This window comes from Cucurbita pepo, chromosome LG03, assembly GCF_002806865.2.
Source record: "Cucurbita pepo subsp. pepo cultivar mu-cu-16 chromosome LG03, ASM280686v2, whole genome shotgun sequence".
NCBI lineage: Eukaryota > Viridiplantae > Streptophyta > Magnoliopsida > Cucurbitales > Cucurbitaceae > Cucurbita > Cucurbita pepo.
The window spans coordinates 4572135-4597234 of NC_036640.1; the positions used below are offsets into that span (position 1 = coordinate 4572135).

Below are 25100 nucleotides of genomic sequence, written 5' to 3' on the forward strand. Positions count from 1 at the left end.
TCATGTCAATAGAATCCTCAAGTGTCGAACAAAGGTTACACTTTGTTTGAAGGCTCCAAAGGAAGGAGTTGAGCCTCGATTAAGACTTCAGGGGAGGTTCTATGGTATACTTTGTTTGAGTGCACCTACCATTTATTTTGGTTTGTTCGTTGGAATCATAAAAGATCTCACTCCATGTGGGTATGTATGTACGAATCATGGGACGAGGGATATCCATAATTATGGTGTGGGGATTTGATTTTATGTGGTTGTATTAGCTTTATGTGTCCCATTTTTGTGTTTGGCTTGTCCTCTGCCGACACCTTCATGTTTCATGGCTATGTGTAGATCTATATTGGATGCACCATGGTTTTTATATTCTTGTTTAGTTTACGACTGATAATCGATCGATTAGTGTTTGGTTTTTGACTTGAATCTGCGTTGGTCACTAACATATCAGCTTCCAATGGTTAGTTTTGAAGGAGTTCGTTATGTCGTTCGATCACACTAGTAGTTGACTAGTATCGATCGATGATCGGTTTCATAACTTTGACGAACTGATCAAGAAATGTGTGAGGAAGGGAAAAGAAGAAAAGAAAATATTAAGAAAGAGGTGATGGTCAAGATAGTAAAATAGATGTCATGCCAACTAATGCTCAATTATGTTCGATTTGGTGTTCGTTTTTTGTAAAATCCAAAGCTCACCGCTAGTAGATATTGTTCGATTTGACTCCTGACGATTGCTGTCAGCCTCTCCACATACTTGTAAGAAATATTTCTTTCCTCTCTCCAACTGATGTGGAATCTCATAATCCATTCCATTTAGGGGCCAGTGTCTTTGCTGACATACCATCTAATGTCTAGTTTTGATAAGATTTGTAGAAAACTCAAGCCCACCACTAGTAGATATTGTCTGTTTCAGCTCATTACATATCGTTGTCAACCTTATAGTTTTAAAATGCGTATGCTAAGGAGATATTTCCACACACTTATAAGAAATGATTGATTTACCTCTCCAACCGATGTGAGATATCACTGTATTGTTCGTTAATTTTGAGTTAAACAATAAGTGAAAGAGACCGACTCGAACTTCTATCATATGTTTTAATCAATTGAACTATGCTTAGCTTATCATTAATGTTCTTTAATTTATTCGTTATTTCATGAATAAATATTTAATTTTACTTCAAAGACATTTTAATTTCACTACTTATTCATTTTTTAGTTTGGATGAAATACACGTGTTAAAATATTAAAATCGTCTCATTCATATCATTCATATTAGTTAGTGTGAACGATATACATATTAGTAATAATTATTTTTAAACGATAATTATAAAAAAGAAAAAATCATTATATTTTAATTTGTAATTGAAAAAAAGTATCATAGTTTATTAATTTTAATGATTGTATTTAAAGAAAAAGTATCATAATTTATTAATTTGTAAGATTTAAAAAATAAATCCAAACTTAAAAAGTAGAGAAATCATTTTTTTTAAGGTAAGTCAACTTTTGCCATAAAGTTGAGGTATAAATTATAGTTTGAATAAGCTTTACTTTAATTAATTTTCTCTGAATTCAATGATTATTTTCTTTCTTTTCATCCATTATAATGATGGTAATTTAATATATAGTTGTTACATTTTAAAACTCATAAAATAAATCCAAACTAAAACTTCAAGGAAAATTAAAATTTTTAATTTCAAATAAGTGTTACAAATTTTTGTTAGTTAAGTTTTTGTTTTATAAAAATTACTAAAATATTTTATAAATATTTGAAAAATTAATTTTATTATATATATAAATTTAAAAGTTTAAAGACCTAATAAATATTTGTTAAAATTTAGTGGATAAATTAAAAAAAAAAAAAAAAACTAAAAACTTGGGCTCTTTCATTAACAATTTTATCTTTATTATTATTATTTTTTTTTGAAATTATGATGTTTACTCTCAAATTTTTACTATAGTTTTCATTTTTTTTTAATAAATACTCAAATTTTTAATCAAATTTTAAAAATAAAAATAAATTGATAAACCTATTTCTTTAAGAAATGCCAAATAATATATATAATATATATATATATATATATATATTGAAAATAGGGTTTATAATCTTAATTTTTTAAAATTAAAAAATAAAAAACTAACGAATTATCGTAATTAACGAATAGAACGAGAATTTCAAAAAATTGGAGGAAGAAAACGAAAAATTGGCGAGAAAATGGAAATATCACCGGAGAAATTGATGAGATTGGGATTTGTGAAGGAAGTGGTCTGTCTGAATTCCAATGGGCCCCCGCTTTGCGGCTGGAAGAATCTCTCGCGTTTCTCCTTCTCCCGCTACATTCTACAGAGAGGGAAGAACAACAAAAAAAACGCACAAACTTTGCTTCTCTCGATCCATTTTCGCTACAAATAATCTGTTGTTTGTTGATTTGGGTTACTGAAACTATCAAATTTTCTTTGAAATGTTAATGGAATTATAAGAACACTCCATCTCTTGCTTCCTCTTTCAAAAATCAGCAGCAGGAGGAAAAGAAGGCTCATATTGTTTGTTTCTTCTATCGCACTAATTCTATTCCCATTTTCGTAAGCATCTGTGTTTCCTCTTTTTCTCTTGCATTTAATCTTAGTTCGTCTGCTGTTCATAAGTTTTTGTCTGCAATGTGTTTGTTCATTTGCTAATCATGTTGGTAGCTGTTTGAAGGTTGCTGCCATTCTCTCTTTTTCTGCATTTTCGTTAATTTTAGGCTTTTTCTCGATCTGGATTGCTGTTTTCTTGAATTTCTTCGGGTTTGGTTTCTGAGTTTTCTTTTTGTTTGGTTTATACCATTTAATCGTATTGATTTAGTCTTGCTTGGCTTTTGATGTTTTGAGTTGTCATTTTCTCTTACATTCCTACATTTTTGCAAGATTTTTGTAACATCTTTCGTTCGATTGCTGCTAAAACTCGGTTAGTTTAACTATGAATAATGAGTTCAAACGTCTGAATCTGTTCAGAGGTCTTAGGAACTAAGTTTTGGGGGCAAAATCGTTGCAGTTTGTTCATAGTCCATAGGGCTCTTCCTACTAATTCTTGAGGAGGCTTTGCCTGTTAGAAGACCAATCTCCAGGGATGATAAGTATTTTAGAGTATTAAGTTTTCAAAATCAAGGTTGGAACCTTTAACTAAATCGAGTTGACTAAATTGTTCTTAGAGCATTGATGTAACTTTTTGAGTATCAGTGAAATGTCTCTTTTTTTCCTCCTAAAAGAGACAAAAAGGATAACTGTAAGGAGCGTTTGGTTTTTCATGGCTCATTTAACATTCAAATTTTTGTTCCCCTTCTCTTTTCTCCTGCAACTTATGATTATTTATCTTCAGGTGAATTCAATGATTCTTTCCTCTTCTTTTTATTTTTATTTTTAATTTTTAAAGAACTGGGGAATCAGGATTTCATTCCTTGCATACTCATGGCCCACTTCATTGATCTTCGAGAAGCTTTGCCCACCCCAAAGCCAACTTTAGAAAACAACAAGGATTTCAAATTAGTAATTTTTTCACCTAGGAATTGGACTCATGTTTTTTGAGGATATATGTAACGGCCCAAGCCCAAGCCCACCGCTAGCCGATATTGTCCTTTTTGGGATTTTCCTTTCGGGTTTCTCCTCAAGGTTTTTAAAACGCGTATGCTAGGGAGAAGTTTCCACACCCTTGTAAAGAATGCTTCGTTCTCCTCCTCAACCGATGTGGGATCTCACAATCCACCCCCCTTCAGGGCTCAGCGTCCTCGTTGGCACTCGTTCCGTTCTCCAATCGATTCGTTGTAGGACCCAATCTCCTTGTTGGCACACTGCCTTGTGTCCACTTCCCTTCGGGGCTCAGTCTCCTCACTAGCACATCACCTAGTGTCTGGCTCTGATACCATTTGTGACAACCCAAGTCCACCGCTAGCAGATATTGTCCTTTTTGGGCTTTCTCTTTCGGGCTTCCGCTCAAGTTTTTTAAAATGCGTATGCTAGGGAGAAGTTTCCACCCTTTATAAAGAATGCTTCGTTCTCCTTCCCAACCGAGATGGAATCTCACAATATCTTCTGACATCCCAATTCTAAGGACCTTACCAGTCACACCATCACCCCATGGGTTGTAAACTCCTAAAGTTTCAAAATTTCTATTCTTTCTTTATTTTCTGCTAGATCTTTGAATTATACTATGCTGAGAAACAATCTGAATTGTCATGGATGTTGTTCACTGCAGTAAACAAAATTGGTCTACATAGTTGTAAATGTTGTTTGGCTTATTTTATATGATTTTATTGACATTCATTCATTCCAATGTTTACTGGGTCATTGAAGAATGGGGGAACATTTTGTGCTGTTGGTAGATCAGTTGCTCACAGAATCAAACCTCGAAGCTACTATTGAGAGAAAAAACAGAAATTGTCGTCCTATGGCCTCAACGAGTGCAGATAACATGATATCTTCCTTAAATATTGATGTTGAATTCATGTCACCTTCAAGTAAACTTGTTCAGTGCAGAATTTGTCATGATGAGGACGATGAATCAAAAATGGAGACACCATGCTCTTGCTGTGGAAGCTTGAAGGTTAGATTTGGTATACTCAACACCAATTAGTGCTACTTAATCAATAAAACTCAGATAGCTTTTCTTTGAATCCCTCGTTTCCAAATTATGACTGACTAAACTGGTTTCAACAATGTTCCTGTCGATATTTTCTGCACGTTTCCAAATTATATGACTGACTAAACTGTTTTCAACAATGTTCCTATCGATATTTTCTGCATTTAGTTTCGGTCCAACTTTATCCTTTCCCCCAAATCTTTGCCCCGGATGTTATAATATGCTATAAACACTTGCTAAGTCAGGTCCCTTGGTTTATATTTACTTGTTGCTAGACTGAAAAATGTTAGAATCAGATTCATATCTTTATTCCTCACTGTGTTCGTTTAGATGGTTCACCTTGATAATTAGCTTCCAGTTAGTGTTGATAATTGCAGTATGCTCATCGCAAGTGCGTTCAGCGGTGGTGCAACGAGAAAGGCAATACAATCTGTGAAATTTGCCACCAGGTCTGTTGTTTTTGTTCAAATAAATGAAAATTTCTTTAATACATGACTAACTTTATGGTCGTAAGAAGTCGTTTTACTTATACTGCAGGACTTTGAGCCAGGGTATACAGCACCACTCCCTGTATTATATTATGGAGATATTACTTCACCAGTTCATTTCAGGTAAACCATTTACCTCTCTCCCCACAATGCAAGTTTCTCTAGTTTGCATTGTATATTCACTTATTGTTCGTTTATTTTCTCGACACTATTGATATAACATCGCTGTCGTCGAATTGTGTTCTTAGGGAAAGTTGGGAGATGTCTAGACTGAACCTGCATGTACCTGCAGGAATGCCTGATCACGAGTATCCTGATTCTGACTTTGATGAATTCTTCACTCCTTCTCCAAGAAGCATATTGTGCTGCCGCATGGTTGCAGTAACTGTATTCCCTACCTCTTCATTTTACTTCATTTCCAGTTTCCTTATTTCTGTAAACAAATTTACATTGATTGATAATTGGCTTTGCCTTCTGCACATAAAAAAAGTATTAAATGTTCTTGCTCGTTGATTCTTTTTCATTCACTTGTGAAGGGAGGAAAGCAAACATAGTTTTTGGTTTAAGTTCGAGCATTCGTTCTTATAAGATTTTATTTTAGTCTTTGAACTTTCTATTAAGACTTTGAACATTCGTTCTTCTGCATGAACAAGTGTTTGATTCACGATTAGTAAGTTAAGTATTGGGTCTTCAAGCATCAACGAAAAGAATTTAAGTAGTCATGTAATCTAAGTTTCGGAGACGAAATAGAGTATTAGAAGTCGATGGATTAAAATTTAACGTTTTGAAGCTTAAGAATGAAAATGAAACGAGCATCAAAGTTCATATCTATAATACGATTTAAACCTGTATTCGCCATGCTCATATTTGACCAACAATCCCGAGTTTGAAACTTCTAATCGTATCTGTATGATGCAGTTCATCGTTCTTCTCGTTTTGCGCCATACGCTACCAATTGTAATCAGTGGAGCTGGAGAGTATTCATTGACATTGTTAATGGTAGGCTTGGTTTCTCTGTTTCCCTTTCTACTTTTACTTTGGCCCTCTTCCATTGTTGAGACCAATGAAGAACCATAAGTTCATGTGCTGTATGTTTCAGCTGCTGATCTTGAGAATTGTTGGAATCCTTCTACCAATCTATGTCATGGTTAGAGCATTTACTTCCATTCAACGACGGCGTCATTATCAGGTTAGTGAGGCAGTTTATGTCTGGATGATTCGTTTCGTCGTAAGAACTGCTTGGATTTTCGAAGAGGTCGATACAGAATAGATATGAATTTTGTTGGGCTATTCTGTTATACGGTGTCACATATGTAGTTGAAGTGCATATAAGGACACCCATGATCAACTTAAACGTAACTCAACTAATTAAAGCATATATCTTCGATCGATGATTGTACTGTTACCAACCATGATGAACATACGCTAGACAGTGCACATTCCTGAAAACTTGCTCTGGTTATCTTTTCTATTTGAGCTTGATGTCTAGCAGTTGTTTACATTCCCTTGATACGACGTTTGAGTATACTAGTATGCTTTTGGTAGGATCCCCGTCTTCGCCTCGCAACACCAGAGGACGAAAATGACTCGACAAACCATGCTCAATCGCGCTTCATCCACGTGAGATAGCAGTACATTCACCTCGTCTCTAATACGACGAAACCAACGTAAGCATAACGACGAGATGGAAACTGGTTGGATGTAACGCAATAGAAGGTCATCAACGCCATTCATGGTCCTTGCAGCGAGACTCGACCACGACCACTACAACAATCACGACCCAGTTATTTTCTGCAGTGAAGTTCATCATCTGTGGGAAGGCAGCTGAAACTTCTTTGGTTAAAATCAAACTTTTCATGCAATGGAATCGTTGGCTCACTTCACTCACTACTCTTTAATGTATAAAGTGTGTAATGGTTAGGAAGGGAAATCAGCATTGCTTTCATATTCGCTCTTAGAAATTATAAGATAGTTGTAATTAAATTATGTTCTTACACTGACAAACAAACTAAATTGTTGGGAAGTTTAAACTTCCACCTTCATACGTCGTTGAACTCAAAATAATTTTTTGAAACGTTTATCCGTTCGTCTATAAAAATCTTTACTTTTTGAAATATTTATCTGTTAAACTGTTAAAATCTCCACATTGATCTTTCTCGGACCAAAATAGTAGGAATATTAAAAAAAAAGTAAAAATAACTATGCATCAAGATATGGTATTAGTCCATATTCTTTTCGATGTTCATACTCTAAATGAATAACGAACTTATTCTTTTTTATGTTCATACTCTAAAGATTCGATATTTCTTTGAACTTTAAAAAATCATATCATTTTTTTTTTTTAAGAAAAAAAAAAAAGAAGTCAAATTCACTGTTTGGTTCAAAGTAGGCCACAAATGTACATGTGAAATTGCCGTTTACTTTCAGCAATAGAAAGATTTTCAAACAAACAAACAAAATAATTTGGATCTGTCGTTCTTCGAGCAGATCAGATCCAGACTCAAATTCATCGTCTTCATCCCACTTCGCCCATCGCCATTTTTGCAGCTTCAAAGGTATTATTATTATCATTATTATACCAATCCTCCTCCTCCCTCTCCATTGCAATACGCGCCACCGTAAGCTCCGTGTTCTTCTACTTTCTCTGTACCTGATGCTTCTCTATCTGTTTCGCTCGTTTTCTTTTTCTTTTCCTATCTGGTTGATAGTTTGATTTGTAGATTCATTTCTGATTGCTGTGTAATTCAATCGATAAATTTGTGGAATTAGAAAAACCTGTGTGATCTCTGAAATCGAATATGGCGTATGTTTGTCGGTGGGGTTTTGTGGTCATTGGTATCGATTGTGTCTGGTTTAGCTGTATGCCGAGTTGGTGCTTGGGCACTATAAAGATGAATTGTTTGTGTGATGTTCAATCTTATAGAGACAGTAAGAAGATTTTGTTCTTCTAAGTTCTGAAGTTAATTAGGTAATATTCAGGATTCAACATGGATCCATGGAGAGGGGAGTGTGAACACTGTAGTTCTTGGTCCTCCTTCCTTATTATCTTTAGTTCTTCTTTTAAAGCTCTGTGCGTATGAGGGCATGAGGAAGGTTGAGTGAAGAACTTCCTGTTTCTGATATTGGATGGTATGCTTTCCATTGATGAAATATTCTCATGTTTAATCTCTGATTTCTGTCTGTCTCCTAAGAGCTCTGGCATAATGTTGGAGGGTTGGCTCCGCCCATCTATAATTTGCAGCTCGCTCTTGGATTGGTCTTTAAATTTCTCGAAGATAACGAGTGAACGACGCTGCCAGTTCATTGGCCCCCGACTTAGGACTAATGATTCCTTGAATTTTACCTGCAGGCTGCAATTTTATAATTATTGGAGTTGCTGCTTGACTGAGCTTTACTAGTTAATCATGTCTGAGCATATCAAAGAGACTGAACGGCTGGATGGAGATGGACATGTTGGATCTGAAGAATCTATGCCGTCGTCTCGGAAGGAGGTTTATAACTTCATACATAAGAATCATCTGCAATAACCTCTAAATTTTGTTACAAATTTACCAATTTGTTGAAGTTGGTGGCTTATTTTCTCCACAGGAGGAAGTTATAAAGAAAAAATATGGAGGAATTGTTCCCAAGAAGCCACCGCTCATTTCTAAGGTAATTTTTCTGTTCTAAAAAATTATGTAGTATTTCAGTAAGATGTTCAATGAGATCCGTGCATCCTTCCACATGGGTGTCTGAAGCTTTTGAATCTCGATTTCAGGATCATGAACGTGCGTATTTTGATTCTGCTGATTGGGCATTGGGAAAGGTATTTCTGTTGTATAACTTATATTATCTGATTGACTAATAACTTGGTTCTGAAATCAGTTCGCATAACTTCACTAATTGACTAATATATCCTCCTTAATTTATCTGATTGCAGCAAGGAGTTGAGAAGCCTAAAGGACCTTTACAAGCTCTTCGGCCAAAATTACAGGTTGGTGTGTGCGCGTGCGTGCAGATATATATATTAACAGGAAATGAAACTCTTCATTATATTATGCATATGATATTCATTTCAAGTAGAAAACTTTTGATATCATTTTAGGGTAGAGATCAAGTAATAACTCATGTGCTGAACAGAGTGGTTGTCCATCTCAAAATTTAGATCTTGACCTCTTGAATGAAGTATTTAGGCATAACAACTTAGTTTCCATTTTATTTTCAGGTTTCTAATTTTAGTGTCTAGTTATTTCATCTTAATCTCCATCTGTTAATAATTACAATAGGAACAACATTGTAATTTATTGGAAGAAAGCTGCAACGTAAAAAGTGAAATGTCTGTACAAGGAGATTAACCAAAAAGTAAGAAAGAAAGATAGTATGCAAAGATAAACTAGGGAGAGAAACGTGTGGGTGAAAGAATGTATATATTTAAAAAAATATGGAAGACAATATGTAAACAAGGGATAAATTAGAGAAGTTAGTGTGAGAAAGCATACATAAAGAGAGAGATGAGAAAAAAAAATATTGGGAATGAATTTGGACATTTGGAAGTACGAGTACTGAAATAAAATAAGTTTCAAATTACATGAACCAATCAAGTACAGTGGCACTGAAGAGGTTTTCTACAAAAATAAAAGCTTGCCGAGAAGTCATGTAACAGTCAAAGCTCACCGCTAGTAGATATTGTCTTCTTTGGGCTTTCCCTTCCGGCTTTCCCCTCAAGGTTTTAAAACGCATCTGTTAGGAAGAGGTTTCCACACCCATATAAGGAATGTTTCGTTTCCCTCTCCAACTAATGTGGGATTTCACAATCCACTCCCCTTGGGGGCCCAGCGTCCTCGCTGGCACACCCCTCGGTGTCTGGCTTTGATACCATTTGTAAAAAAGCCCAAGCTCACCGCTAGCAGATATTGTCCTCTTTGGGTTCCCTTTCGGGTTTTCCCTGTCAAAGTTTTAAAACGCGTCTGTTAGGGACCCACATTCTTATAAGGAATGCTTCGTTCTCCTCTCCAACTGATGTGAGATCTCACATGTCATAAGTGAATAAGCTTGAGTAATTAGACATTATGATTGAAAAGGTTGAAAATAAATAATAGACATGACTTAATCTTGAGAAGGATGGTGCTGCCATTATCATATCTGCTACTATTTTTGCTCAAATTCAAGGATTACGCCTTACTATGACAAGATATCCATACAATATCATGAAATGATTTGTTTAGTCTTGTAATTTCATTTATTGCCTTTCTTCTTTTATTGTTCCATCATCAAGTAGAAGGACTTTATGTGATTGCAATTTTTCTTTTCTCTTGCATAGCCAACACAACAGCAAACACGATACAGGAAGTCTCCTTATGCTCCATCCGATGGCGAAGGTATGCTCTACTATTGAAACTTTAGCTCAAAAGAATCAACCTCGATTAGATCGTTGAATCAAACCTTGATTAGGTCGTTGAACATTCAAGGTTGTGTTTGTCTATTCCTTAAAACTTTAAAAAGTTTCTATGTGGCTAATGCATACTTGTAATCAAGTTTCTAGTTTAACACATCTATGTGACTTACTGACTATATTATATAATGACTATGCGGCACTCAGATGTCAAACAATTCCAAATTGTTGGTGACATGAATGTTGAACTGAGGTAGTTAAGTAAAAAAAATCTCCACATATATAATCTTGGAATTTCAGATACCAAACTTATATTTTAATCCAAAAAAGGAGAAATTGTCTGTTCATTCTCTGACAACTCTAATGTACTGTTATGATATCGATATGTATTTATTCATGCAGATGGAGGAACTGCTCCGAATGAATAGGCAACTTGGAATGACTGAACAACTGCTGCTGCTACTTGTGCTTGTTGCAGTTGTTTTGTTGTAACTCACTCCTGTTGGATGCCTGTTTAGGTATGAGCAATCTTCTTTTGTTTATTAGAATACAATTGCTCGGGTCGGGATCTGTTCATGTGCTTACACTAAGAATATCTATTGTGCGGAGAATGGTATTGGACATTAATCTATTTCATATTGTCATTGATATTGTGATGGATGATCGTTTAAAATGGTATTAATGAAACTTTTGAAAGGTTAGTGGTACTTTTGAAAAAGAAACGGACAATTTTCAAGGTTATTTTTTTATTTTATTTTGTTACCGATCACAAAAATAATAGAAAAAAAGTATTTAGAGACTAAAAAAAGAAAGGAAAATCCACAAGTTCATAATCTAAATCAAATTTCTTTTATTTTTATTTTTAATTGGATGTCATTTTCAAAATCGATTCGACTCGAGACTTGCTAGTCAATAGTCATTCTCCAAACGAGAATGTGTGGAGAATGATTTCTCGTCCTCTCATTTTCATTTGTGATGAATAAATGAAATCCGAGACAAATTGATGAAAGAAAGAGGTATAGGTTAAAACCTTGAATTAAAAAAAAAAAGATCTATTAAACCCAAACGACTTGGAACTTACAGATGACGTTTTCTAATAAACACTTCATCACCTTCAGCAATTTGTAACTCTTTTTGTGTAATACCAAAGCAACATAGTTATTTTACAATTATATGTATATTGAGGCTTCCCTCTCTTCAAGACAACACAATAAACCAATTAACACTTTAGTACATTGATATTTAAAGACAATAATCTAGTAATGATTCCATAAGCAAAATAATATCAATAAGTCAAATTCGCATATAGCGTGATTGGCAGGTTGGGTGATTCATGTAGTTTGGAATATAGTTCATAGTTGTATGTTAAAATCCTGAGGAAGGCATTGATTCTCAATATCCCACTGACAAAAGCTGCAATTCAGCAATTCTCCACTTTTACTCCCCACCGTAATTACATCAGTCTGAAAAATAGTTCGAAGTTATAACAAGAACACAGTCTAGTGGTTTCCAAGCCAAAAAAAAAAATAATAATAAGTGTTGACTATTGGGAGGCAAACTGTGGTAGGCTCAAACACTGCAAATCCATAGATGTGTCTAACATTAAAAAATGACTTCAATCCGAGGTGACAAGCTAGCACATAATCAGTTCCTAAGAAATGCCACTGTGGCAACGCGAGATCCCACAGATCCTCCAAAGGTGAATGTCGGGTAGGTACGAACATGGTTGAGGTATTGAAATGTAGGCGATTCTCTTTGTGTTCCATTGGACGACTCTGATTCTGCAAAGGAATTAACCCTTCTTTGATTGAAGTTCTCAACTTCTTGCACAAGTTCATCTTTTGTACTGTTGCAGGAAGTGATCACCTACAGCAATTAACAGTGGCAGTTCACATTGCAGTTTCATCAAAGGAAGCTACATGTCTATGCACAAGCTCCAAGAGAACGAAATATTGCCAAAGGAGATACAATGTACAATGAGGAAAATCAGAGTTCACACGCATTGATTTTATCTCACGATATATGAAATATATAATAAGGGGAAAAGAAGAGCCTTGACCCAAAGGAGTTGCAATATTACACCTTTACATGTTTCAAAACTACCGGTGTAGATATCTATTAGGACTTCAGACGGAAGCTTAGACTTAGAACAAATGTGGTGGTGTTGGGTCCCAATTTCTGTTTCAAGTCACATTCCAACCTTCCTAAGTCTAAATTTTTTTGTCCAACATTTTAATGGAATTCTACTCTAAGGGTAATCTAGAAACATTATGAGAGATGAAAGGTAATATTGCAACTTTTGAAAGATGAATATTTGGATGTTAGGCTCGTAGAATTTAAAAATCTTAGATGGGTGGCCATAGGTTTTGAACTCTAAATTACTTTTACTTTATCACTTAGTCCCATGATATGAAAACACTAGGATACTTCATGGTCGCTAGCATGAAGTATATATTATTATTATTCTTTCCTTTTCTGCCAGATCGGTGGGAGGGGGAAAGAAAGCCCTTACCAACAGCCCACCCGGAGCCACCAGTTTCGATACTGACTCCCAATACATGATCCTGGAAATAATTAAAAAAAAAAAACAAATGTCCAATTACTTCAACCTTCTATGCAGTAATATCCATCGAACTGAAACTTGAAAACAACCAATTATCTAATTATTATGAAGCATATGCCGTGCCCAAATATTTGCTTATCGTTACCTTTTAAGGGGACCATCTGGATGCAATCCAATTGCATCTAAAGTGCCTTTATCCACAACGAGTTGAAATTGCCCTTCCAACTTTGTCTCGAGAACATCATCAACCTAAGCCAATGTAAAACAGTACAATTATGATGATCGCACTATATCATGCATAAACTGAATATAAAATGTTGAGCTTTAAAATTAAAAAAATGGACTAATATTTCCAATCCTGACTATTCACGAATCACAGAAGTGTTGAGCTTCAAAATTTCTGCACACATGTCCACTAATACATATGGAATTAGAAACTTCCAAAGATCGGAGTAGCAAAAGGGTTGAGTAGAATAATTCTAAGACAGGTTGATAGGACATGAGTTTGTAACTTTTGTGCGTGTAAAATTCTGTATTTCCACTTGCTTTCTGGATCGGCAGATGATTTGCATTCACGACGCTGAAAATTTCAAACTACACCATACAATGCTTGATCCCCGTAATTTAATAACCCAGTTATATAGCTCAAAAAGGCATTGAACCAATGACCAGCTTGTACGATCCAAGGGCATTTAACAACTATCCCTATTTATTAATATGTTTTTTGGAAACTAATTTACTCAACTTTAAAAAGTTTCACAAATAATCTCTAGACATCAAATCATGCTTGATATCAATGATTGACAATATACAGACGTGACAATCATTTCTTGAAACTTAGATGCAACATAATCTGACAAACAATGGGAAGGATTTATGAAGTTGACTAAACAGGTATCCTCCAACTCTATTACATGCCTAATCTGTCTCCCAAATCAAAGCTGTCAATTGTCGTCCCTTACAAAAGTAGAAAAAAAACAAATATTGAGTCTATTTAGATCTAATTCTGAAAACTCAAGGATCAAACAATCAAATTGACACAAGGATAGACAAAGAATAATAGTCAAAAATCTAATTTACCCTTAAAAAAAATGATCAATTGACCCAATTACTTACCCTTTCATGCCTATGGCTAACTGCCAAATAAGGTTACCTAAATTTCAAGATTGACAATGCACTACTCACATCACATGTGCCACAAAAGTCATATTAGCCTAATAGTTATGGTGACAGTCATTTAGAAAACATTTAAATTCTTTTTTTTTTTTTTTTTTTTTTTTTTTTTTTTTTNAGCCAGGAACGTACATGGGGAAAAGAAAATACACGTTCTACAAAAAAACGAAAATAAATCCCTACCAATTCCCAAAGTCCAGAAACACCACCAATTTTGTAAGTAGAAGGTAAGAACTATGTTCCATAGCACATCCAAGAGAGAGACAAGGTGCTTTGTGAAGATTTTGAAAGAGAATAAGTACGGTAATCAAAATATCCTCATGCCAAGTCATACCAAAAATTTAATCTTGGAAAAACCATCTCGCTCTGCAAGGCTTCTAGCAAGATCTATTGCCCCTTCACTATAATCAGTTCCTGTCAAATTAGCGAATCTGCAAGCAAGTTCAAGATGACAAACAGTAAGTACCGAAGCTTATGCCTTCAATCGGTAAATCTATTACGAAAAAGTTTATCCAATTGAAATAAGATATAAGTCAAAAAGAAAACCTTTCTGAAATGTTAGCAAGAATCAAAAAACAAAATTTCGAAACATACCCCTCCTTAGCAAGTTCTTGAAGCAGCAAACCATTTCCCGTCCCAATATCAAGTACACTCCAACTAGACAAGAATTTGAAACCCTGATCACCATTCAGTGACTTAACATTATCAGCTTGATTGGGAAACCGACCTTGCGAAACATCAGAACACAAACTTTTTGTCCAAGAAGCAACAGTTTCCATAACTTCAGGTCCGAACCTGAAGAATGAAGAAAGTATAAAAATAGAAAGCTAGATGAACAAATACAAGTCAAGTCTCTCTTTGATTCTAACCGTCAATGAAGTTGTGCTTGTTTCTTAGCCAAAAAAAATTCTTGCCCAGTCAATCTAGAAAATCTACTTTATCTTTTCGATCACAGTTTAACAACACAAATTGCATTTAAAAGAACCATAGTCCTCGAGATGTATTATTGAGAAGAATTATCAGGTACAATAATCCTTTGAATGAACAATACCCAACATCATGTTCAAAAAGTTAAGAGTCTAAGAATAGTTCTTTAATTTCTCGATGGAACTAACAGTAGAACAGCACCAACATATAGTAAATTGACAGGCAAAAGTGATTAGAGAAAATGATCTATAGTTGAATAGCACAGAAGGCCAGAAAACATAATAACATTACAAGAATATAAGAAAACAAGATACCTTAAGCAATTCTTACGTACCAGACTTCACCAACATGACCATGTTCATGGAAGTTTGTCAATTCATCCGCATATTGAGAATCCCAATAACTTTGGAGACCTAGCATTGATGTCACAGCTTCAGCATCTGGTTCTGTTTCATCCTTGTCAGAACTGAAAATGTAACAAACCTTGTTTAGAATGAAAATACGCTCATTACCAAAACCATTATACCAAATTAATATGGTCATGCAGTAAAAATCGAATATTCAACTTCCCGGTCACAAAAATTCTAAGCAAAGGTTTCTTTGATATCCATGAGTGCATAAGTCTATTTATATGTATCTCGACTAATCTCGCAGGATAGCCATCAAACTCTACTTCATTTTGTTGCTGAAGACACTCATAGAATATTAGATCCCAGTAAGTAGCTACCTTTAAACCTACTTCTTCATTAGTCCGGCCAACCCATGATGGCTTCTAATCAACTGATATTGTGACAGTAGTTAAAGCTAAAAGTTGCGAAACAAGGATCTAATCTCTGGGCAAATAAAAAAGGACACAATTACAAAGGTTCTCCCATTCCTCCAGATTGAAGAGCTAAAGGAAAAACAGTATAGGAAGTCCACACGAAGTCCATTAGACTGAGGAAAGAAATAGCAAGAGATGGGGAAACGGGACTCTCCTCACACCTTCAGGAATTCAAGTGTACGAGAAAGATAAACTACATGAACTGCACCGCGGAGCTGTATTCATCTATTCCAGAAATCAACGAGAATAACATGATCATTGAATGCTTTAGGAATCAGTCTAACCAAAAGAAAAAAAAAAAAAAAAAAAAACTGAAANAGTCAAACAAAAACAGAGTTTTAAAACAGCGCGGTTTCAACTATTTCCAGTTAGATTCACACAGTTCGAAAGAAGAAACTACGCTAGACCTGTAATCCGAAGCGGCACGCAAATTTCCAGCAGATAGAGCCTCGGCAGCGTCGGCATTACGCTGGTCATCGTCGAGGGTGCTACCATACTCACTCTTGATGGACCAAGAATCAGCGGCCACTGAGCGATCGTCGTCAGAGACCAAATCAACGGCGGACGGAGCACCCCGAGCATCATCCGGCGTCAATCGCATCGCAGCCATGATCGGAAAAATGGAAGAAAAGAAAAAAAAAAAAAAACCCTAGAAGGAATCTGAGGAATGGAGTTGAACCGGAAAAAACTTGGTACGACACGGAGGCGATCGCAGCGGACGGTGGGTCAAGCTTGTAATAAGACGTCAAATTTGGGCTTTCTTCTGCAAATATAATACAATATTGAGGTTGTTTTTGTTATTACAAAAACAACATGAGATTAATATCAATAATAACTTTATTTTAAATTTACATTTAATTAGATAAGTTTGAAAGTATTATTTGATGCTTTTGATTTTTTTTTTTTTAGTTCGAGGATTCATTTTAGTTTTGTAGCTTTTAAATATTTATTTTAGCTTCAAACCTCTAATTTTTTTTTTAATTTTTAAATATTTATTTTAACTAAGAACTCTAAAAAAATAATTATTTTTTAGCTTTTACTAAAACTTTGAGGACTAAAATAGAATAAATATAAAAATTTAGATCTCATTTGATAATTATTTAATTTTTAAAAATTAATCTCGAAGTTTTGAAAATTAAAAGGAATAGATTTTTTTTTTTTTTTTTTTTTTTTTTTTTTTTTTTGCAAACGTGTAAAAAAATAAAATAAAAATAATAGTAAAAAAAATAAAATAAAAATAATAGTAAAAAAATATGAGGAAATAAATATAATTTTTAAAAAACAAAAATAAAATAATATTTGAAGTTTATTTAAGATAAAAATGGGGGAAAAAAAAAACTCTGAATTGAAATCTTGCAGGCCCAAAACGTGGGGTTTCATCAATTTCAAAGCCCAATCGCAGCCACCGTGTTCCCCTAGTTACCAATTCTGTAACACCACGACTCCATTTCTATTTGCTTGAAGAAAATCACTCCGTCAAGCTTTGTTCATCGCTCCAAACAAGCAGAAAACTGGAAAAGTTCGGTTTGTATCATTGTATGTTGAATTAACCAGTCGTTCACCATCTTCATTCGTCTTCCCGTCCTGTGAAACGGCCTGGTATGGTTTCCGCGTCATTCTTTGGAGCATTCGTATTCAATTCAAAGCTTAAACCTCTCTGTCACTAACCCCTTATTTACAATTTTCGTTGATTTTGCTCATTGGTAACCATTTCGGTGTTCTTTGTCGATTATTTCGGTATATTGATGCTACGTTTTATCCTCTGTAATTGTTTTTTTGAATGCTAGCATGGCGTTTTCTAGAGCTGCAAAACGTTCCCTTGGAATTATGATTGCTAACAGGCTGCTGAACAATGCTAGTCGACGTGGATTTTCCGGTTGCGCAAGCAGTAGGATCTTTGTTGGTGAAGGTGTTCAATATGGAAGTTCAGTTCCCTACGCTTGCGATGCCAATTCTGTTCTTTATTCGAGACTTAGTCTGCTGAGAAGATTTAGTGTGGAAACCCCCGCCGGGTCGGACCAGATGAGTCTCATAAGGCAGCTGAGAGAAAGGACTAGTGCACCAATTAAAGACGTCAAGGCTGCTCTTATTGATTGCAATTGGGATATTGGTAAGACATCGTGATAGTTTCTGAAACTTTCTTTTGCTTTCGGTTTCATGGGCTTATATATAATGTTTGAAGTGCAGAAGCAGCACAGACAGAACTGCGAAAAAGAGGAAAGGTGCTGGCCCTGAAAAAGTCTTCTCGAACTGCTGCTGAAGGCCTTCTTGCCTTGGCCCAAAATGAAACCAAAGCTGTTGTTATTGAACTTAACTGCGAGACTGACTTTGTTGCTAGGAATGAGATTTTTCAATACTTGGTAAGTTTTTTGATTGTCTTATTCATTTTTATGCAACATTTCCATTTCAATAGTGTGAATTACTATGCTTGTAAATGATCATGTGTAGATCGTACGAATTGCTGTAGCTTTCTTCTTCAGGAAACCTTGTTCTTTTGCTCATAAGATGTCGTTTTATTTTGATCCCAGGCTCTATCTTTAGCAAGGCAAGCATTGTTGTCTGAGAGTTTGTCTCATGACGTTTCCGGGACTTTTCCTGTTGGACTAGAGCAATTGGAGGTTAGATTTTTGTAAAAAATGACTGCTTTCTTCTTGAACTTTTGTTACTTAGTCTCATATTTTACGAATGCAAGTAATGATGGGTGAAACTAGCAAATATGGGTGGTATCAGTTGGTTATCGAATGGTTTACATTCGATAGTAGGAGGACCATTTCTTTTTAAGAAATGAAAAATTCATCAATGAATATAAGATGATTTGGGGAGGATCAATTCATTGGAGATGGTCCTGTCTACTCAGGCCTCTTTTCTCTAATCTTCAAGTTTTTTATTCTTCTAACAATGATCCCATGCCTTGGTTTTTTCATCTTCCCAAGGGGATGGGGTACCGTTGCTTTGGGATAGCCTTGTGGCAAGAATTATTGTTTTTCCTCTCTGCTGAATTATTCTTTAGTGTATCAGTTAGTGTGTCATTGGGACTTGGGTTAAGAGTATGACTCATTTTAATATTTCTTTCTGAGTGTACTACTTAGCCTTTTAGTTATTTTCACCTGTTTCCGTAACCAACAATTGGGGCTTTTTCATGCAATTTTCTTTTCATGTACCCCTTTTCTTGGTTTTGGGCTACCAATTCTGGGTGGGCTAAACTCTGCACTCTCATTCTTCTTACTTGAATCTTTTTGCTTGTTTTAATATAATATGTACAAATAACGACAAACAATCTGACGACTTGAAGAATCTTTTTTCTTATTGAACGTAAATTGTCAAAATTCTGCTTGTAATGCCACTTGATGATTTATTTCCAAATCCGTGTGGTGAGAATGCTTTTGATGGCAATGCTATGAAGTTGTGAACTGCTGTAATTTCACTGGTAATACCTTGTATAGAAGTGGTATAGAGGGCTGAAAGCATTCCTCAGACGTTGTCTCAATTTATTCGTTGTCCTCATAAATAATCATTTCCCCTTAATTGCTGAAAACCAGGTGTTAATGGACATTCTCATAATTTGGGCCGTGTATTGTTGAAAAACTTGGATAATATTCTCATAATTTTGATTAAAATCAGATGTAAATAGATATTTTCCTATTATTATTCATCATTTCTAATTGTAATTATATTATAACAAATCCTATTTGGCATATCGAATCAATATTTGTATATAATGGAATTCTTGCCACTTGTCAGGGAATGAAACTAAATCTCGAACACCCAAAAATTAATGGAGAAACAACAGCTCTTAATGCAGTTACTGAAGTAGCAGCCATAATGGGGGAGAATATTAAGCTAAGACGAGGTTTTTCGATGTCTGCTTCTTCAAGTGGTGTTATTTCTACATACCTCCACACAAGTCCTCAGCCAGGTATTCTGATTCAAACTGCCTTGTCCTGTTTTAGGGATGGGATATATTTTTCCTTGGGTGGCTGACATTCAGGTGTTTGGGCTTTGAACTTTGAACTTTGAAGAGCATTCAACTTATCCTGAATGGTGCATGCTTTTGTATTTAATTCCCATGGCGACTATTTCATGGATGCTTGTAGTTGTTCTACCCTACTTTCCTTAGATATTTGCTGAATGCTTATGAATTTTGTGCGTAGTGAACTTCGGAATTAAGACCAAAATTTTCTCTTTATGTCTAATAAATGACATTCCACAAATGCCAAAATTAGAGTCGATTAAGTCTGGTGCCTTTATATATATATTCTTAACCTTCATTTTATGTATTTTTCAGGTTTGGGTCGTATTGCTGGAATTTTGTCTCTTGAAGTTGAGGGTGGTAATTCAAAGTCAGATGCTCTTCAACGTGTTGGATCAGAATTAGCAATGCATGTAGTGGCTGCAAAGCCGTTGTTCTTGACAAAGGAACTCGTTGCTTCTGACGCATTAGAGAATGAACGTGAAGTTCTCAAGTCTCAGGTCTGTGTAAGATGTACAATTTTATGGAACTTTGGTTTTTCACTGGAAATTATTGCAAGGTCGTTTTTTTTTCCCCACTCTATTATTTTCTTCTCCACACCCTTTTCGATTTCAATATTGCCTTACGTATTGGTTGATTGTCATTTGTATTGAATTTTTATCTGGGTCAGTTTGTTGCTTAAGAATGGAGCTAAATGACACACGAGTGTGCACACACAAAAGGGTATTGAAAACCATCTCTTGAGGACAGAGAGTTTGGCACTAAACACAGAGATACACCAAACTTTTGTCTATTTTTTATGTCTATTTATTTATGAATTCAGACAAGGTGGGTGGGGCATGATGGGAATTCAAAATGAATTCAAGCCTGTAGACGAAAGGGGCAGAAAAATTTTAAAAACATTGTAGTTAACAATCCTCGAAATAGAAAGTTAAATATTTTAAAGAAAATATTTAATTATAAATTATAGGTTTATGAACTATTAGACTTAGTGTGTATTGAAGTCTCCATAATTTAAAAAATTCTAATAGGCACCTAGACCTTCAATCTTGTTGTCCTTACCGTTAATTATGACAAGACTTTTTTTTTCTTTCTTTTTTTTCTTTCCCTCTTTTCATTATTTGATATGTTTTCCCAATCTNTGGCACGTCTGTTGTTATTTCCTGGACTTGTCATAGTTACATTCATTATTTTTAAAAAAATATTATTATTTTCCACTATGAATTGTGACGTTGATTACTTTATGGTATTTGATATCTTATTTTAGTTATATCATATTTTATGATAGTTTAATGTAATATTTATATAAACCTTTCATATGTCAGGCTGAAACAACTGGCAAATCTCAAATGGCTATAGAAAAGATGGTTGAAGGTCGTTTGCGGAAGTACATGGAAGAAGTTGTCCTGATGGAGCAGAAGTTTATTGTTAATGATAGTGTAAATGTCAAGGTGAGGTGCCAATCATATTCTCAATTTATATCTTCTCAAGAATCAATTAAGTATGCTGATAAAATTGAATAATGCTAATGAATGGTGGAAGTGTCTTTGGTTTATTATATTGAATTCTGATGCTTTTATTTAAGGTTACAAATCTTCTTCTTTTTTTTTTTTTCTTTTTTTTTTCTTCTTTTTTTTTAATGTATTGCCTTTAAATATTTGATGTATTAGTACATTTAATGTCCAAGCATAATGGCATATTAGTTTACTTGTATATTTTGAAGTTATTCAACATTTATTTTGTGTTAGCCACCGTAGTTTAGGTGTGCAGCATCTTTTAGATCTCCGGTTTAATTGTGATACGTTGGAACTATTTTTCAGACGTTGCTGGATAACCTGTCCAAGGAAGTGGGTTCGCCAGTGAAGATTGGAAACTTTCTAAGAGTTGGAGTCGGGGAAGGAATTGATAGGTACACACTACTTATATGTCACAGTGGTCTTATGATGTATCATTCTTTTTGAATGGAAGGGTTTCACTAACTAGTTACGCTCCTCTTCATTTACTTTGCCTAGTTCAGTTTAACGTGTCATACTCATCATTTGTATGAGTAACGTCAAAGGTCTAGTTAACTTCTCTAAAAATAAGAATTCCAAACCTAAAGTTATTTAGGTAACAAATGGACTTCCGAGTTGGCTATGGTGATGGAAGAGACTTTGATTGTTGCTCTTGCCTGTAGATCCAAAATTTCAGTACAAAAGTAGCTCTTCACCATTGTTTGGCGTCTTTATTTGATGTAAAGTTTCAAGCAATGTTTTGGAAGATGTGAGCCGAGGCTCTTTTTCCTTTTAAGGAGAAGGGTAACATGAAGCCTCAATTTAAATAAAAATAAAAAACATGTATTATAAAATATAATAAGTATATAGAAGTATAAAGGGAAAAAACTGTTAAAACTTCATCATATTTTTGAACCAGACAAGGATATTACAAATCTGAATTCCTAATCGTAGACAAGTGAATGTTGGGGTCGTATACCAAATCTGAATTCCTAATCGTAGGTCAAGGATATTACAAATGGTATCAAAGTGGATTCTCTCTGGATAGGATGTGGTTCGAGGAAGCCGAGACAAGTTGGTGGGCATGTGAACCTCAAGTAGAAGAGGGGTACATGAATGAACTGAGATCACATTTAAATGAAGGGGATCCTGAGGATATGCAACTATGGTTAAGAAATACTTAAAATAATTGATAGAACTACCTATATCAACAAGGCGCATCTTCCTTTTTTGGTGGCTCAATCACATAATTCTAATTATAGTGTTTGGCTTGAAGCAATTCTCTGTTGGATGATCCTAAAAAAATTTTTAGAAAGCATGTGAGTAAGGATCAAACATGCTGAAATGACTTATGTTGTTGGTCTATAAAAACGGTTTTCACACATGGGAGTCAATCAAGACAAGTAAGGTGCCTAATCTTGGTCTTGGGGATGGAGAGAAGGTAACAATAAAGAACAAGCACTCACCTCCTAGCGTTGATGATCTTTTCGATCAATTATAGGGAGCAATTGTAAATTTTACAATTGCCCTGCAGTTAGACTGCTACTAGTTGAGGATAAGAGACAAGAATATTTCCAAGACAACTTTCATGTCTAGGTATGGACATTACGAATTTTCTTTAATGTCTTTTGGGCTAACTAATGCTTCTGCAGTTTTCATGGACTTGATGGATGAATATAGTGTGTAGAGAGTTTTTTGAAACCTTCGTGATTGTGTTTATTAATGGCATTAGAGCAATTTTGAATCCTAAGCTTGGAGTCAAGATGTAAAGGCTCCAAGCCTTAGTGCATTGTCATCAGGGGCATAGGTTTCCTATGATCGTAAGAGGATGCATCACTCGTGTTTAAAGATTCGTGCCTTGTCCAAATACTTGGAGCATTAGTTCTTGTATAATTTCCTTGTCTTTGATGTGTTAAAAGAACTTTTCTCTTTTTAAATGAATTTTAATTTAATGAAATGCTTTACGGACAGTGTGTCAACCTGATGGGTCTAATCTTCATTATTTTCACTGTAAATTGCAGGCTGGAAACGTTGGATTCATCTGAGCCTGTGGCTCAAGCTGCATAAATATAGGTAATGCTTTTGCAGGGATGTTATAGTGTAGTTTTAAAGTGGCCTAGATAGTTTTTTCCCCTTAATTTTTTTCCCTTATCTTTGAAGAAGTTTGATGGTACAATGGACGTTTAGTCTATATTGTCCTTTTTGGCTTCTCGGACTTCACTGACCAAGCTTGTCAAAGATCCTCTTTAATGTTGCAAGCTCGATATTATTTGTTTTGCATTTTTGTTAATAAGTTCTTGTGGGTGTTCTAATCTAAGATAATTGTAATAACACTAATTGATGAACATTGTACGTTTTACCATTTTTGTAATTAGGGGGAGAGGAAGAGTAGTTATTGAACTACAACTGTAATAATCACTAGTTGATTTGTGTTTTACATTTTATGATACTTGTTATTAAATTTTCAAATTGTCACGTTTGTAATATTGTTTGTATATTGCAGAGGTCTGGTACTAGCTCTACAATTTATTAAGTTCCATAGCATCCTCAGTCGCTGCAGAAATTTTCAGGAGCAAGCATCTAGCAGAAATTGCCTCCCCCTTGCTTTTAGCATTACAAGGATTGTATGTATTACCTAGAAACACTTTGCGTAACGCCACGCTGCATTTTTGTTTATCATTCGTGCCTGATTACAAGATCGACTGACCAATAAATTTTGAAATCAGGGTCAGTTGAGAGTTTGTGTTACTTCACACAAACTGTGCTTCTTATTTATTCATGAAACTAGATTCTCTTACAAATAACAACCCCACAATATCCTGAGGTTGTTCTTATGAAATTTATAAGGGAATAGATGCTATAAGTTGTGGCTATTGAGGTTATTATCACATTACCACTTCGAGCTTGGGAGTCCTGTTGCTATTAATTGTATGTTTAGTTTGTGCTTTTGATATGTTAGAGATTTTGATGATCTCCGGGAACTCCATTATGAAAGTTTTTCTCAAGTTCTTTGGTTTTTTCTCTGCTGTCTAGAAACTAAGTTCACAAGAAAATTTGTAGTACTTTCAGGTGGATTTTTGCGAGTTGGGAGTAAGATTCAAGAGCTATTTATTAGTTCATTTAGGGGGAAGAGTTTGAATCTTATGGTACTCAAAACAGTTACTCTTGCTTTGATTGTGTTCTTAGATGATTTGAGGGTCAGGTTCTTTTTTCCCCACAGACAGCAAGGGATGTTATGTTTGTAAAGAGAAAAAGGTCCTTTTATTTGTGTTGAACCAAGGGTTGGCTAACTTTACTAGGGAGTTATGGCCTAATAATCCATTAATAAAACTACTTTTCTAGGCACATATGAAGCAGAAATTGAAAGAACAATGATGCAAATTCCTTGCCTACAAAATAAAATGGTATGTCACGTGTCTCGACATTCTATTGAGGATGGAGATTAGATTTGGTTTAGCGCATCGATTGAGATTTTCCTTGAGTAATTGTCTATTAATTATGCAATATCAAATAAAATTAAACTTCGTTAATGAACTGTCATTGAAGGACGTCAAACGCTACTAAACTTGGAGTCGTGAAAGTTTTTAATTTTAAAGTTGAGTTACGAACATGTTGGAGAATCTTTGTTTAAATATGAATGGGAGAAAATGGAAAGAAATTTTTTTTTATTAACTTAATGGAGATGGAGAATC

The 25100-nt window shown here is 34.9% G+C and overlaps 4 protein-coding genes across 12 annotated transcripts; 3 read left to right on the plus strand and 1 right to left on the minus strand.

Moving 5' to 3' along the window:
- The first annotated feature begins 2313 nt into the window (after positions 1-2313).
- LOC111791660 lies at positions 2314-7163 on the plus strand. 4 transcript variants are annotated; one of them, XM_023673094.1, is made up of 8 exons: positions 2314-2568; positions 4315-4564; positions 4978-5049; positions 5138-5211; positions 5337-5463; positions 6007-6087; positions 6188-6277; positions 6634-7163. In XM_023673094.1, exons 2-8 carry the CDS (start codon positions 4316-4318, stop codon positions 6715-6717), a joined length of 777 nt encoding a protein of 258 aa, XP_023528862.1. In that variant the 5' UTR covers positions 2314-2568; position 4315; the 3' UTR covers positions 6718-7163. The 4 variants fall into 4 exon arrangements, with proteins under 4 accessions (XP_023528862.1, XP_023528859.1, XP_023528861.1 ...); XM_023673091.1 differs by having other exon boundaries at positions 2317-2568; positions 5337-5475; XM_023673093.1 differs by lacking the exon at positions 2314-2568 and adding an exon at positions 2575-2686 and having other exon boundaries at positions 5337-5475.
- Positions 7164-7487: 324 nt separating this feature from the next.
- Positions 7488-11116, plus strand: LOC111789742. Of its 5 annotated transcripts, none has more exons than XM_023670418.1 (7): positions 7488-7643; positions 8438-8579; positions 8677-8739; positions 8846-8893; positions 9005-9061; positions 10388-10445; positions 10862-11116. In XM_023670418.1, exons 2-7 carry the CDS (start codon positions 8493-8495, stop codon positions 10885-10887), a joined length of 339 nt encoding a protein of 112 aa, XP_023526186.1. In that variant the 5' UTR covers positions 7488-7643; positions 8438-8492; the 3' UTR covers positions 10888-11116. The 5 variants fall into 5 exon arrangements, with proteins under 5 accessions (XP_023526186.1, XP_023526189.1, XP_023526187.1 ...); XM_023670421.1 differs by having other exon boundaries at positions 9008-9061; XM_023670419.1 differs by having other exon boundaries at positions 7520-7706.
- A 679-nt stretch (positions 11117-11795) lies between these two features.
- Positions 11796-16710, minus strand: LOC111791633 (EEF1A lysine methyltransferase 2-like). Its single transcript, XM_023673039.1, has 7 exons — positions 16353-16710; positions 15457-15588; positions 14790-14990; positions 14530-14626; positions 13168-13271; positions 12972-13023; positions 11796-12325 (listed from the first exon to the last, which is right to left on the minus strand). The coding sequence occupies exons 1-7, from the start codon at positions 16553-16555 to the stop codon at positions 12104-12106; spliced, it is 1011 nt and encodes a 336-aa protein (XP_023528807.1). The 5' UTR covers positions 16556-16710; the 3' UTR covers positions 11796-12103.
- Positions 16711-17372: 662 nt separating this feature from the next.
- On the plus strand, positions 17373-24334 carry LOC111791723 (elongation factor Ts, mitochondrial-like). 2 transcript variants are annotated; one of them, XM_023673193.1, is made up of 10 exons: positions 17373-17550; positions 17718-18055; positions 18133-18305; positions 18474-18563; positions 19687-19861; positions 20231-20415; positions 21241-21366; positions 21736-21824; positions 23430-23481; positions 23912-24334. In XM_023673193.1, the coding sequence occupies exons 2-9, from the start codon at positions 17734-17736 to the stop codon at positions 23473-23475; spliced, it is 1206 nt and encodes a 401-aa protein (XP_023528961.1). In that variant the 5' UTR covers positions 17373-17550; positions 17718-17733; the 3' UTR covers positions 23476-23481; positions 23912-24334. The 2 variants fall into 2 exon arrangements, with proteins under 2 accessions (XP_023528961.1, XP_023528960.1); XM_023673192.1 differs by having other exon boundaries at positions 17373-17544; positions 17733-18055; positions 23912-24313.
- The last annotated feature ends 766 nt before the right edge of the window (positions 24335-25100 follow it).

Bases quoted from the DNA above. Each gene is read 5' to 3' on its own strand.
- LOC111791660 (XM_023673091.1), top strand. From the start codon at position 4,316: ATGGGGGAACATTTTGTGCTGTTGGTAGATCAGTTGCTCACAGAATCA. The intron at 5,050-5,137 runs GTCTGTTGTTTT...CTTATACTGCAG, and splicing joins TCTGTGAAATTTGCCACCAG to GACTTTGAGCCAGGGTATAC. The intron at 5,212-5,336 runs GTAAACCATTTA...TTGTGTTCTTAG, and splicing joins ACTTCACCAGTTCATTTCAG to GGAAAGTTGGGAGATGTCTA.
- LOC111789742 (XM_023670418.1), top strand. From the start codon at position 8,493: ATGTCTGAGCATATCAAAGAGACTGAACGGCTGGATGGAGATGGACAT. The intron at 8,580-8,676 runs GTTTATAACTTC...TTTTCTCCACAG, and splicing joins TGCCGTCGTCTCGGAAGGAG to GAGGAAGTTATAAAGAAAAA. The intron at 10,446-10,861 runs GTATGCTCTACT...TTATTCATGCAG, and splicing joins TGCTCCATCCGATGGCGAAG to ATGGAGGAACTGCTCCGAAT.
- LOC111791633 (XM_023673039.1), bottom strand. From the start codon at position 16,555: ATGGCTGCGATGCGATTGACGCCGGATGATGCTCGGGGTGCTCCGTCC. The intron at 13,272-14,529 runs GTATGACTTGGC...ACATTGGCTTAG, and splicing joins TTTCCAAGATTAAATTTTTG to GTTGATGATGTTCTCGAGAC. The intron at 12,326-12,971 runs GTAAGGGCTTTC...TAATTGCTGTAG, and splicing joins TGGCTCCGGGTGGGCTGTTG to GTGATCACTTCCTGCAACAG.
- LOC111791723 (XM_023673193.1), top strand. From the start codon at position 17,734: ATGGCGTTTTCTAGAGCTGCAAAACGTTCCCTTGGAATTATGATTGCT. The intron at 18,306-18,473 runs GTAAGTTTTTTG...TTTTGATCCCAG, and splicing joins ATGAGATTTTTCAATACTTG to GCTCTATCTTTAGCAAGGCA. The intron at 21,825-23,429 runs GTACACACTACT...TGTAAATTGCAG, and splicing joins GTCGGGGAAGGAATTGATAG to GCTGGAAACGTTGGATTCAT.